Source organism: Astatotilapia calliptera, chromosome 4, assembly GCF_964374335.1.
Source record: "Astatotilapia calliptera chromosome 4, fAstCal68.1, whole genome shotgun sequence".
NCBI lineage: Eukaryota > Metazoa > Chordata > Actinopteri > Cichliformes > Cichlidae > Astatotilapia > Astatotilapia calliptera.
The window spans coordinates 11,463,503-11,477,718 of NC_137425.1; the positions used below are offsets into that span (position 1 = coordinate 11,463,503).

Below are 14,216 nucleotides of genomic sequence, written 5' to 3' on the forward strand. Positions count from 1 at the left end.
CTGGGAAATACAAACAGACAGTAGACACAGCCAGAGAAATGAGGGAGATCTCGACACTGGATGGAGGGAGACACAGATGATATATACACAAGAGGAAATCAGGGCAGAGACAGGGGAAGCAAAACTGAACATGATGCACACATGACAGGTGCCTGTCAAAGTAAAACAAGTGACAAGAACAGTGAGACTAAGGCACATGTACTCGTGCCTGGTTCTGTTGGAAGTTTCTTCCTGTTAAAAGGGAGTTTTTTCTTCCCACTGTCACCAGAGCTCTTGCTCGTAATGGGTCATATGACTGTTGGAATTTTGTCTGTTTTCTTTGTTTTACTGTATTACGGTCTTTACATTAAGGTATAAACCGCCTTGAGGCAACTGTTGTTTTCATTTGCCGCTGTAATAAATTGGAATTGAATTGAACCTTGCAGCTGCAGCTCTTTGCAGCAGATTCAGCAATGGAGGGGCTATTTCCTCACCCTTTTTCTGAATGCTCCTGAATCTCTGCCAGAGATGATCTGTGCCAGCAGTGTACACTCACTATATGTTTGGGTACATTATATTTGTCCACCTCTCTTCACCCAAATGTCCAGTATGGCGGCTGAAGATATAATAACAAAGTTGATCACTGATCTGCAACTTTGGGTGTCCATATGCTGGAACGTGGTGTCCGTCATGAAAAAGCTGTGATTAGCACGAAAGTCCAATAACAGAACACCAGTTGAGTTAAGATCAGACATGCCATTCCTCCCAGTCATGCCCTTTTAGGTCTCATTGTTGTTTCCCACATGGGCATTGAAGTCCCCCAGCAGAACAATGGAGCCCCTGGAGGGAGAACTCTCCAGCACTCCACCAAGGGACTCTAAAGTGGGTTTTATGCTGCTACAGATGTGTTTGTCTGTGTACATTTTTCTGTCAGGCAGAGGGGTGAGGGGTCACCCACAGGAGACGGTACCGTGCAATTCTCCAAGTTGTTGACTGCATGTTGCTGGAGGACATGATCTATGTGACTGATTTATATAATATAACATATCGAAAATATAACATTTGAAGACAATGTCAGAAAATACTACTAAAATGGATAAGTATTACTATTATTAATATAATTATTTTTAGAGGTGCTCAAAACTAAACTTGCCTTTGGGCTGCAGTGACACTTTATTTTTGTTATTTTTAACACTTGGTTTCACTTCAGCTCTTTATATGTTATAACTTCGCACTCCTCTGCAGCTGGCTCACGAACCAACCACAGCATGAACATGAGAGGCCCACAGACCAGCTGTGGCACACTGCCTTTATCTGACAACAGAGCCCACTGAAAAACCAGCAGGCCCTCGAGTTGAGAGTGTGTGTGAGAGAGAGACCTTTGCCTTGTGTTTCAGGGGTGAGACCTGTTCCTGAGCTCCAGCACTCTGGTTTCACACACCTGAAGGTAATTAACTCAACTGTCTATTCTCACCCATCACCAGCTGCTACTTAAGATGGAGGGGTTCCTTCACTTGAGTTGTTGGTCTGTGTCTGCAAAGTGTGGCTCCTCAAGTTTTACAGTGTTACTCTTGTGCTTACCTGCTGTGCCCTTTAGTCATCAATCTCTCTTTGTGCAGAAACTGTGGTGTGGAAAATTGGGAAGAAATAGTCATGTGGAGAGAAGGAATCGATGGTCTTCCATGTTTGACCTGGCCACAGAGCTCACTGCATGAAAGTCATTGTGCTGAATCTTTGTACTCACTTGCTGTAAATAAACCTGTGAACCCTTACTTCAGAGCCCCCGTTTGAGTCCCCCTTTGACTGCTGGATATGACTGAAACATATGTTCACTAACAATTTTACAGCTTATAACCAGCTGATAGACCTCAATGTCTCTTACTGTTAAGAAAACCTAATGCATGGATCGGTTGAGTCACATGCTTTTTCAGCATCTGTACTAACCAATAATGATATTTGGTACTAATTTACATTTGTATTAAAAATATAATATTATATAATATAATCTTCATGTCAAATTACAAAATAAAATAAATCTCAGCTTCAGTATGTGTTATATAATATGTTATAGGGAAATACGTTATTTCAAATATGATAATTCAAAGCTAATTATTTTTATATCATAATTTACTCTTGGTGACTCTTAAACAAGACAAAAAATGAGTCTAAAAGTACAAAACAAAACAAAAACACTCTAACTGATGGCATTAAACATTGAGCGTACAAATTTGTACCAGTCATATTAAAAAAAAAAAAAAAAAGGGGGGGGGGGGGGGAGATGTGTTGTTTAACCAACACCAGTAAATATGCATTTTACTTTTTAAAATTATTTCTTAGCATATCAACTTGCCTGGACTACCAAAAATGGGACTACTGCATGATGGACTTATGCAGTGTACACTTGAAATGATGTGGATTGTCTCTTGGGTGTTTACTAAGAAACTGAACTGCTTGTATGAACTGGTGATGTTAAAGAAAACTCAGCCATCTGGTCTGCTAAGCAGCCCCTAATGTGTGCAGTGTAAATGAATGGAACTACATTTACAGGACTAATTTAACATGAAAACATAAACATTATCTTAAAGAGTCTAAAACTCCATAGTTCACCTGACTACAGAAACTTTCAAGATATTAGAAGTTTTTTTTTTTTTTTTTTTTCGCCTGTCCCATTTGGTTCTTTAGCCATCAGAATTGTTGTCTGAAGACCAACAAGAATACCCAATGGATTTACTTTGCCAAATGGATCATCGTGGCATTGCCGTATTGGTCCATTTGGTCGATCTTTGTTTTTATTATTTATTATATTTTATTTTCAGATGTTACAGACGGGACAGACATGAGTGAGAGATAGGAAAGGGAGAAAGAAAGAGGAAGGAAAGGAAAAACAGAAGGGGAGAGGGACAGTGAGAAAGGGGGGGGGGAGAAAAAAAAATAAAAATCTCCTGGATCACCTGTTGAGAGAAGAATAGAAAACAAGCAAAAAAAGACAAAAAAAACAAAACAAAGCAACATACTAAACACAACACCATCGCATTAATCTAGCTAAGTGTAAACAGCAGTAAATACTAAATATTCAATGTTGTTGTGCAGCACGCAGGACAGATGTGCTTCGAAGTAGCAGCCAAGAAAGGTGTAATTTGGGTCTACGAGCAGTGAACACCCGTGTGCATACCTGTGTGGATCAGCGTGCTTGTATTCCAAAGGTTTCTCCATGTAACGATCTGCTAGGGAGTGTGGGGGGGGGGGCCACAGCCCCGTCCTCCAGGGTGTGAAGCAGGTATGGAGGAGATCAAAACTCCAGACATCCAGAGGCCCCCAGAACACAAGAAACCATGGAAGACCAACAGAGGGGCAGCCGCGCCACTTTTCCAGTAAGAGCTGAGGAGAGTCCCAGATGAGGGTTCACTCAGCAGCCGCGGAGCAGAAGCCAGGGGGAGTTGCAGTGACGCGCCCGTGAGCTCCGCCGGCCGCCAGCTGTGCCTGAGTGACCGAGCCCCAGGCCGAGAGGCCGGGGGCACCCCACCTCCGAAGGGGCCCGAGCGAGCCCCAGGCTCCAGGCCCCGATAAGCGGCCGCCAAGGAGTGAGCCAGTGTGTACCTGGACGCCCACCCCCAGACACAAAGAACCACCAACGCACCGACACCTGAGGGAGTCCGCCACTGGCAGGGGAAGTGGTGGTAGGTGGAGATAGGCCTCCAAACCTTGGAGGGCCTGAGGTGTCCCCAGAGAGGTGGCGTCTGATACCCAGCCTGACATATAGACACAGACATACAGGCACACACAGACACAAACATCCATTCCCACCCTCATGCTCTCATATGCACTCACTCCACACTCAACCAACGTGGAGACAGACATAAAGAGACGCTGTACACACGATCACACTCCCCAAGCGTACTCTACAAACCGGGTCTAGGTACCCTTGCCCCTGGAGGGGGGAACTGCACCCAGACCCAGGTGGTGTTACCCTTTTCCCTGCGGTGGGGAGAGGCAGACCACCCCGACTCCGTAGCAGCAGGGAGGCCCCACACTCCAGACCGCAGTCGGACGGCCAACTCCACCTAGCCCTCCCGCTCCAGCAGGCCGCAGAGAATGGGGGTGGGAGAAGACTCCAAACCTCCCTCCACCCGCTCATTGTAGTGTTGATGCATGTGTGTTCTAAGGTGCAATTAAAACCCAGGAGGGCATGGAGCTACCTGCCAAGGAGCAGCAGGTAAGCGCATAGTCCCTCCTGCTAGCCCTCAATGTCTAAGTGTATTTAAAATTGAGAGGTGGGCAACGACGCCAGGGGTGAGGTGTACACCCTGATGGTAATTTGGACTCCGTGATTGTGCCCACCCCCAAGATCCTATATGTATGTGTAATGAGAGTGTGAATAATGTGAATGTCTAAGTTGTGGGATAAAATTGAGGCAGAGGCAGCCAGAAGGGGACAGAGGGGGGGGGGGGGGGTAGCCTCCTCTGCACCCTGGTGACATACCCCTACTCCAAGGCCCTGCATGTGTGGGTGGTTGTGGTGGAGCGGGAAGAGAGAGGCAGCTGGAGATGGGGAGGGAAGGAAGGGAGGGGCAGGTAACCCCTCCCTGGGGCCAGCTCCCCCGCTGACCCCAGTAGGCACTCCCACACTCCGCGACCCGCCAGGGAAAGGGGGCCCAGGCCCATCCAGACCGGGGCCCAGTGCAGCAGCGCCTCCCGGCCCCACAGAGCCCGGGACAGTCCACCCAACCCCACCACAGAGAAAACTGCACCCACCCCACCATCCACACATCTTCCAGACTACATAAGACAGTAAACGCCCAGGCTGAGATCTTCCTCCACCTCTCCTGTATCTCCCCCTCCTGCAGAGAGAGTTCCTGAAGAGAGGAAAGCTCCTGCAAGATGTGACCATCTCCCCCACCAGTTGAAGAGCCCCCCAGGTGGTTCGACGCACCGGCGGCACCCTGCTCCAGGGCCGGGCCCCCATGCACCCACCCGCCCACAACCCCGGCAACACACCAACCAGGATCCAAGCCCCCGAGGCCCCCCCCCCCCCCCCAAAAAAAAAAAAGATATTAGAAGTTTTTAAAAAAGGAATCTGAAACACTCTCGAAGTGGCAATATTTCTTCTTCTCCACCAAAAGATCCATTTTATTTTTATATTTTTCTTTTCCTTTGAAAGAAATCTTTTGGACCCTGAATGTTTATGACAGAAAACAAAGATAAATAAATATATAAAACATATAAACATGTTTTGGTTAAATCGCTTGGAAGTCACACGGCCTAAGTCTTGTAATATTTGATAGTGCTTTTTTGCATTTATAATTATAATGCAGGAAAGTCAGATCAACACTTCATCAGATACAGTCAGCTGTGCATGAGAGTAAAACTGACTATTTACTACAACTATGGCATAAACATCAAGAATCACTTTCTAATTCCAACCTAAAATCGGGAAACATTATTTGATCTTTTTTTCTAAAATACACTGAAATTATATAGTACTTAAAATGTCTTCAAATGTCTTTTTCCTCTAAAATATATAATATAATAAATATATTATATAATATATATAATAAAACTTAAAGTTATTGTCTACTAAGGACGTACTTTATGAAAATTATACCCTGATTTCAAAAAGATGACATTGAAATCATATGCGAAATATGGGGAAATTACACCATAAGGTGCAGTCTGTATTATGAAAATGCTTTAACATTGAATTAAAGCTTTGTGTTCTGAAATAATGGCCAAAAAGTTGACTTTCTGGTGTTCATTGCTAGTTTATTCTCTATATCAAATGTGATACATTTTAAAATCACTAAAGATGATATACATCAGAATATGTATTTACCCTAAAACCTTTAGGAGAACATTAAAAAAATAATTAAAAAAACGTTTTTAACAATAAACATAAATAAAGAAGTAATTGCAAACTGTAAATGCATTAAAAAAAATTTACAATCTTCTAAAATAGCTTCATGATAAAACACAGAGAATGGATGCAGTCAAGAATGAAAACAGGAAAATTGCTCAGCAATATAAACACAAACTTTTAAAACATTTAAATATATGTTTCGGTCTCATAATTGTCCTCTTATTGTGGGTCTTTCAGAAGCTTGAGGAAGTGGTTGAAGAAGGTGCTTTTCAGCAAATATGTTTCAGATTGCTCATTAAATACAGTACCTGAATTAAAGAATTAGCATTATTAGATTTACCTGATACAACAGGTCTTTACACAATTATGATAATCTGAAAACATTTTTTCATATCTGAAATTTTTAATACTTGTAGATTTATGCTTCTAAAACTACTTACATAATTTCCTGTTTGAAAAACTTAACAAAATGCTTCTTTTGTAAGGATTTTGTAAGTTGCAATGATTTGAATAGATAACTCAGTGACTTAAAATAAAAGGCCCACACATAGTAAAGAATGATAATATTTACAACATTTTGCAACAAAGCAAACAGGTGCAAACAGATGCGTTATAAGTGTGATGTCAATATGTCCCAATGACTGAAAGTATCCAGCAAATCAGAGTTTGTCTCAAGTCAGGTTTTAGCTTCTCAAAAATGAGACTCTCCTGTGTCCTGGCTGCTCTTGGATGCCTGAAGATGACAAAGGGGCATAGTTCAATCAGCTGTGAAAACCATCTCAACTGTTCCTTAAGTATAGGGAACAGTTGAGGAACAGTTGCATAAGTATGAAAAAGTATTAAGTATAACATTTTATTTTCTTCTTTAACCAATGGGAAAGAATTGAGTTTCGTTAGGGTTTAAAATTTAAGTAGTTGTTCCATAATAGATCAAATGTTCAAAATGAATGAAAATGAAATGAATCAAATCAAAATGAATGTTCTATAATAAATGTTTGATTTCACTTTAATATTGCTTAGTGACAAAGTCAAAAAAGGAAAACAAAATATAAATAGCTGCTTACTTGAGCTTTGCTGGAGTAATTGAACTCTTTGTAGCTCTTCTTCTGAGGCACACAGAATCTGGCCAGGATGCTTTCATATTCTTCTCTCACCTAAATTCAGAAAATCTTTAGTATGGGCATCACTAAAGACAGCAGAACTCGTCCCTTACTTTTGAGACAAATGTGACTAACCTGTTTGGAAAACAGACAGTGCATGATAAAGAGCATAACACCCTGAAGGCTGCCAAAAATGGTGAACAGGTAAGACATGGCTACAGTGCTTTCCTCAAACTGGAAACAACCAAAGATCCACATGATGCCCAAAACGCACAGCTGTGCCACTGCAGTAATGGTGAATGCCCTGCAGGAGGCAACAAAGATGCATACATGTCATGTGCGAGGTACTTTGGTGAGGCAATAGATTACGTTATACTTTCCACACAGCAATTGCATGGGGCGTTTAGTGTGGGCAGCTTGAGTTGTGACTTACTTTATTTTGTGCAGATTATCAAGATCAGGGTTTAAACTTGAGAACTTCTGTGCTAACTTCCACACAGTTATGAGAAAGAAGAAAATGTTTATCTGAAAGACCAAAGAGATGAGGTTTAAACATAACACAAGTCACCATTTTGGATCACATTAAACTCAATAATTATTTAAATACTTACAATGATGATGACACAGACAGGGCCGAAGAAACTCCAAATGATTTCCAGATTTAGCCAACAACTGAAATGCACATCAAGAGTTTAGTAAGTAAGTAAGTAATTCAAACTTGAATTAACGATAGAACAATATAATTGGAACTGGGAAAACTTACTATCTCTTAGTGCCATATCCTCCAGAATTAGCTAAGACAGAGATGGTAACGATAACAGCTGGAACACCATAGCCAACTGCCATCATGTGGAGGGTTTTAAAGGTGGTGTTGAAGACGAGGACAACCATCCTGAACAGCTGAATGCCCTCCAGACACATCCAGCAAAACGCTGCCAGGTAGCAGAAATGCAAGATTCCTGCTACCACTGCACAGCCAGCCTAATAGGGAAAGTGAAGGAAAGAGGAGGATCAGGGTAACAGACATGAATAATGTGGATGAATATGAAGAGGGAGAAATGTCTAGAAAATTTTCAATTGTTTATGTGTCTATTATATATCTCTTATTAATATCTCTTATGAATAATTCAGTAGTGTGAGATTATTACACTGTCTTATGTTACATTATACCTCTGATTTAAGCTTATGAAATCATTATATAGTTTTCGGTTGCATTATACTATAGTTAGAAGGTGAAATTATTAGATTGATTAGGCTGGTTTGTATTACATTTGACTGCTGATTTACTGTGAATGAATTACACTATCCTATGGTACTTCGTACTGTTGATTTATAAAGAGAATACTGTTTGCAGAGAATCGTGGCTTTGCTTTTCTGATTGTAGAAAGAACAAAACATATTGCACAGGAAGCCAAGGTTGTAACTTAGGCTCACTGAGAGAGAAAGAATGTGAATGCTTAGTTTGGAGGAGGGCTGAAGCTATAAGAATGTGAGAAACAGTCAGACACTTTGAGATTTTGCCGGACACCCTCCCGTGCACATCTCCCATTCGGACATTTGTAATGCTCAAAGTGTTGTATGGAATAAAGAGAATTGTATAGATTAAAGAGATTGTTGATTGAGCATTTATACACTGAGTGTTGTTATTCCTTCAGCCCAAAGATCAAAGAGTTGGGGTATTTAACAGTAGCTTTGCTGCAACTTAGTATACAGTTCTCTGTTATATTTGAAGGTGGCAGAAACTTCTGCTAATGCACACATGCTGATGGCAAGTGGAGTTTCTGTTTACCTTGTTCGCTGTCTGAGAGATTCCCGCTAGAAAGACAAGGTTTGCAATGAAGAGGCTGATGCAGAGATGCAGGTGGATGGTGGTTCTTGTGCTTTTAATGGAGCGGATCATTGAGAATGTCAGGATGGAGATGAATAAGAAAATCAGTGAAATGGACAGGCCCACCCAGGTGATCAGCTGCAACTCGAACTTATTCTATTGTGGAAGAGAAAGAATGGTAACATTATTGTATGAAAATGGGTTGAAGTTTAAACTTATTCTGAACTAAAAGCATTATGGTATATATAATTAGTTTTAACCTCCATCTCATAGAGGGCCATCAGTACAGCAAAGCTGCTCAGGTGATTACAGGAACACACAGTATATTCCGGGTTTGACTTCACCACATTGCAGCCACGATCAGACCATGATCCTCCGTTCACCGAGGAATCCCAGAACACACAGATGTGCGTTTGATTTTTCTGTTAAACAGATGTACACCAGAGATACTGACTGTTCTGTTGTTCCTGTTTGTCAACGTAGATTAACACAGTCCCTAAACATTAGTAGTAAGCTCTCCTCTTTACCTGTATCAAGTGGTCCAAAGTCAGATTCACTGGCGTTTTGAGGTGGCTTGTATTTCTGTTGCTAACAGTGACAGTCACCACTTTGGAGTTTATTTTAAAGCTCTGGTACTTTTGTGGTTTGATCCCATCAAAGAAGGTATCTGTAGAGTCTTCCAGGTTTGAGTAGCTCATCAAGGACACTGTTGTAAAGCCTGAAACAATAAAAGGAGAAAATAATTGGAGTGTGTCATAACGTGATAAAATTGGCTACAAATTTGATATTCGTTGTCATTACCAGGGTAATAGGCAGGTTCTCCAGCCGCCATTTCCATCTGGATGTCCAACTGAGCATGCTTAGTTGATAAAGTTGTGTTTCTTTTGGATATAACAGGCCCATGATGTACCAGCATTTTCAGCTCTGAAACCAGATAAATGTTGTTGTTTTTTCTTATCTTACACTGCTTGTTCAATAATGCTGAAGAAAATGTAATTAATAATAAATGTACAAGCTCTAGGCAAAAGCTCCTATCATATTTGAACATATCTACCTGAATTGGACATATTTGTTTGTTGGTTTGTTTTTCTTTTAAATTCTGCTGCAAATGCAAATTTTTATTAAACCTGTGTGAGTGGAAGTTGTGTTTCTCCCTGGCATCTTCGTCATGGCTCCAATTAGCCTCAGAACATTCTCCACCAAATCCAGAAAGATGGAGACTCTTCTTCTGTCTTTGAGAAATTTACTGGACAAGAGCTGATCTATTTCTGACTGCAATCTCTAAAGACAAAGAGAGGAATGAGAGAGGAGACCATGAGAAACAAGAAACAGAGGCAGACTGAGGCAGACTTTCAGGCTACCTCAGTGTAAACGGTCTATGAGACATCTGAGCATCATGTGACAGTTTGAAAGAGGCAGAGCATTATTTTCCTGCCTGGTTTCAAGAAACTTGATGATTTTTTTTTGCAGTAAGGTTAAAATGTTCTGAATTTAGTAGTACCGTCAATAAGTCCTCTTCAGTCTGGTTTGTCCGATCAGATGGATTCTGACTTTTGTCCCCTGTGAGCTCCTGACAGCTTTTATTGAGCTGCTTCACAATGGGAAGTTTCTAGAAGAGAGATTGGTGGTGGATAAAACAAAAATGTGAGACAACTCTATTCATAATATGTGCTGAATTTTGATACTTTATAGTATTTGTGATGTGGAGTTACCTCTTCCAGCCCGTTTAGAGCTTTGAAAACATCACAGTTCGATTCTGAAGAAAGAAAGTTTAATGAACAAATTTGCTTACGGATGACCAGAGGTATTCAATAAGTGTTCTGTTTGTTTCTGTTGCATTTACTGGGAAGAACCCCAGTTTAATAATGGATGATGGACAGTATTCTCACCAGTGCACCGTGCCGTTTTGTTGCCATAGTTAGTGAACCCTGCGTTGCACATGCAGTAATAACTGCCTTGTGTGTTGTTACATAATCCATTCTGACCACAGGGATTTCCTTTTTGACATTCGTTAATATCTAGAGCAGCAGGAAGAAGACATGTAAGAATACCTCTGAAAAAAAATCCTCTGCCATCACCTTAAACTGAAGAGCTCACTCTAAAATGGAAGCACCAATGAGAACAACATTTTACCTTCACATGTAGCATTTTGATCGTGATGAAAGCTTTTATTCCCAGTAGTAGAAATGAATCCATCATCACAGGTGCACGAGTAATAGGGGATAGTATTCACACATTTGGCGTTAGATCCACATTTGGCTTTGTTTTCCAAACATTCTTGGATATCTTTTAAAAAAGAAGAGACCTTTAATCTTTACATAAGTTATGACTGTATGACATAAACTTTCTCCAAATCAACCACAGAGTTGTTATCACCATAAATTTGAGATGACTTACCTTCGCATGCACCAGTTGTAAAATTCACCTCCCCTGTCTTTCTTTTGAAACCATCTTTACATTGGCAGTAGTAGCTCCCATTTGTGTTTGTGCAGATTGTATTTTGTCCACATGGCTTCACACCATCATTGCATTCGTTTGTATCTTTGTAAAGACACAAACATTAGAAAAGATGTATTTGCATAAATATTTTTTTTGATATGATTTTGTTACAGATTAAAAAAAATGTCTTGAAAAATCAAAACTCAAACTTTTGATAGAAAAAGTTTAAAACACATCTTAATTATTTCTTTTTTAATAAAATTATTTAATAGATAATATTAGATTATTTATTAAATAAAAAAAATGCACACATTGCTCAGCTTGCACATTTTCCATTACTGATTAAGTGTCAGATGTTTTGTTTTGTAAAGATTTTCATACCAATGCACTCTTTTTTCTTTGCTGAAAATCCTTGAGGGCAGCCTGCTGATACTGACAGCACCATGATGAGGAAGAAAGACAGAGCTAAAAAACAAGCAGAGAACTGTCAGCTTTGTATACTATAGTTCAGTAACTTTTGAACATTAATCTATTCTGATGTTTTATTCTGATTATGAATTTTGTTTATCATATAAATTGCACAAAAATGGTTGTGATAGTAAAAAGTCTGGGAAGAAGAAGCAAAGGCCCTCATTCTCTATCATAATTTCCTCACATTATTCCTGCGTCTGAAATATGATTCAAAATAAACAGCACATTGGTGTCTGGAGAACTGTGCTTCCTATGAGTGAGAAAACATTACATGACAGAGCACAAAAACAAACCATTATTACATCTGCGAGTTTGCACAGACCATTTACTTTGAACTCCTAACTGACACCTGATGTGCACTTTATACTGCACCGTATAAAGTTGGCTATTTAAAAACACAAAGAAATTTACTGTAATCTTTGAAACAAATAACTAATTTATTGTTATGGCTCAGAAATATGCTGCATCTTTTTCGTTTTTGGGGTGGGGGTGGAGAATGAAACACCTGTCATTGTATTTACAGTTTATTTTTTTCCATGAAAGAAAACTGTTGCCAGTTTAAAACGTTTGGTTGCTAGATGCAGCAACACTTAATCATTTGTTTCCTGACTTAATTTGAAGAAGTTAAAACATTGCTAAATTGTTCAATTGCTTAATATAACTTTCTGTATAGCTGACAGGATGGTGGAGGATGGGGAGAAGAGAAGAAACATTAAGTATAAAGGTCAACTTAATATTAGTTTTTTAACCAGTGAAACCTTTAAGAATCTCTTTTCTAAACAAGTCTCGAACCCTGACTTAGTGTATGGTTAGTAAAGCTCTCAAAGGAAACCTGCACATGTACAAGGCGGTCATTCAGCTTCTTCACAAAAGGGCAGCAGTGCTGTGCACTGAAACGACAGTCCCTGGTGTCTTTTTAGAAAAACTATCAGCTGTCAGAACTGTGTCATTCAGAAATAAGAAGGAAACACTTTTTAAAAAGAATATTTACCACATGACAGTAATGAAGTGAGAATTAATGTGTAGCATGATGCGCAGTCAGCCAAGAAAGTAATAACTGGGCTTTTATATCATGGAATTTGTTGGGTGAGTTGCCCCCTTTTGCACGAATGTGACATGGTTGTAATGTCTCATGAAAAATTGGAATTATAGCTTAGATGAAATGAGATATTCGACAAAAAATTGAGAAAATCTCTGAGAACTTTTATTCATTTACTATAATTTTGTCAATGACAATATGCTGGCTGACTTTATCTCAAAGAAAAGTGACTAAACAAATGCAACAAAAAGCAAGAGTTTCTATGTCCGAAAAGCAAAAACTGCTGTTTAGACATAGACATTATTTTAGACAGCTTAAGTATTACTAGACAGCAGTTCAATGAAAATGTTGAAAATGTTTTTGTCTAAGTTTCATCCTAAATTCAGATCCTTACAAAAAAAATCTTAAAAGATAATTTTTTCCATTCCATCTCCCACATATGTGACTCACCCAGTATAAGAAGCTTCCATCTGCACGTCATGGTGAAGAAGCAAAAAGAGTCCTTACCCGTTTCAAGAAAGTTTAACCAACCCAGACAAAAACTGCAGAATTATCTACTTTTAGGTTGTCCCAACCTTTTCTCTTCTTCTCAACTCTTTCAAAGGTTCTTTAACTTGTTTCTGTCATTTAAAAAACTGAAAAATAATAAATATTAATCCACCAGTCAAATGAACTGATATAGAAAAAGTAGCTAATGTTTATGCTGACAGCAGCAAACCAATAACTCAGCGACTGAAGCACTCCCCAACAACACACATCCCTTCACAGACTGAACTATCCCCTTTCTCTTTCTGCCTGTCTGACTACTGGGGTGACATAGTGTGGTGACTGTGAATTTTAGTTGGGAGGAGTTTCTCTCTCTCTCTCTCTCTCTCTCTCTCTCTCTCTCTCTCTCTCTAACACACACAGTAATAAGATCAGTCCTCTGACGCAGAAGTTTTTATGGGAGTACAACCAGAAGTTGCTTTTTAGGAACTAACTTTTTGAGGGGTGCGGTGTGGTGACAGATGAAATCCAGTATTTCTGACGACTGCACAGCTGCAGCAATATGCTACTAGATTATGCAACCCTGATAATTTATGTCTCTTTTTGCCATAGCTCACTTGTCACTTGAACTTTCTCCTCTTTTAGACGTAGTGTGGGAACAGACAGAGGGTTAAAAGTTTAGATTGTGAGGCTAGTCATTGTTTTACAGTGTCCTGCCAGCTGATATACCCTCCCATAGGCACACAGTCTGCTGATTATGATGATGATGACATATTCATGGTTTTAGCCTCTGGCTGCTTATGTTTTTTAGACAATGTAACAATGGTAACAGCATTGAGCTGTATTTAGAAAGAATTAAACAAAGAAGGCTTCTACTATTTTGTTTCCTCTACATAGTATATAGTCTGTATGTAATTCCCCAGAGCGGAGGCCTAGTGCACTTTGATTCAATAAAAGGACAGATTAAGCACTACAGTACTGGAAAAAATACACCACATGCTTCTACAAACCAAAAACTTTA

At 39.8% G+C, this 14,216-nt stretch overlaps 1 protein-coding gene across 1 annotated transcript; it reads right to left on the reverse strand.

Annotated features, from left to right (window-relative positions):
- Positions 1-5,717: 5,717 nt before the first annotated feature.
- On the reverse strand, positions 5,718-13,520 carry LOC113020576 (adhesion G protein-coupled receptor E5-like). Its single transcript, XM_026164656.2, has 18 exons — positions 13,160-13,520; positions 11,581-11,664; positions 11,158-11,301; positions 10,894-11,046; positions 10,650-10,778; positions 10,473-10,516; positions 10,262-10,369; positions 9,888-10,041; positions 9,562-9,684; positions 9,288-9,478; positions 9,021-9,182; positions 8,722-8,916; positions 7,696-7,913; positions 7,544-7,604; positions 7,366-7,457; positions 7,068-7,236; positions 6,897-6,986; positions 5,718-6,565 (listed from the first exon to the last, which is right to left on the reverse strand). The coding sequence occupies exons 1-18, from the start codon at positions 13,188-13,190 to the stop codon at positions 6,524-6,526; spliced, it is 2,190 nt and encodes a 729-aa protein (XP_026020441.2). The 5' UTR covers positions 13,191-13,520; the 3' UTR covers positions 5,718-6,523.
- Positions 13,521-14,216: the final 696 nt, after the last annotated feature.

What these genes read in the sequence shown, in the direction of transcription:
- LOC113020576 (XM_026164656.2), bottom strand. Translation starts at nt 13,190, where the DNA reads ATGACGTGCAGATGGAAGCTTCTTATACTGG. An exon ending in CTGAAGAGGACTTATTGACG is followed by an intron (nt 10,042 to 10,261) that starts GTACTACTAAAT and finishes CTTTGTCTTTAG; the next exon opens with AGATTGCAGTCAGAAATAGA. An exon ending in GATAATCTGCACAAAATAAA is followed by an intron (nt 7,237 to 7,365) that starts GTAAGTCACAAC and finishes TGCCTCCTGCAG; the next exon opens with GGCATTCACCATTACTGCAG.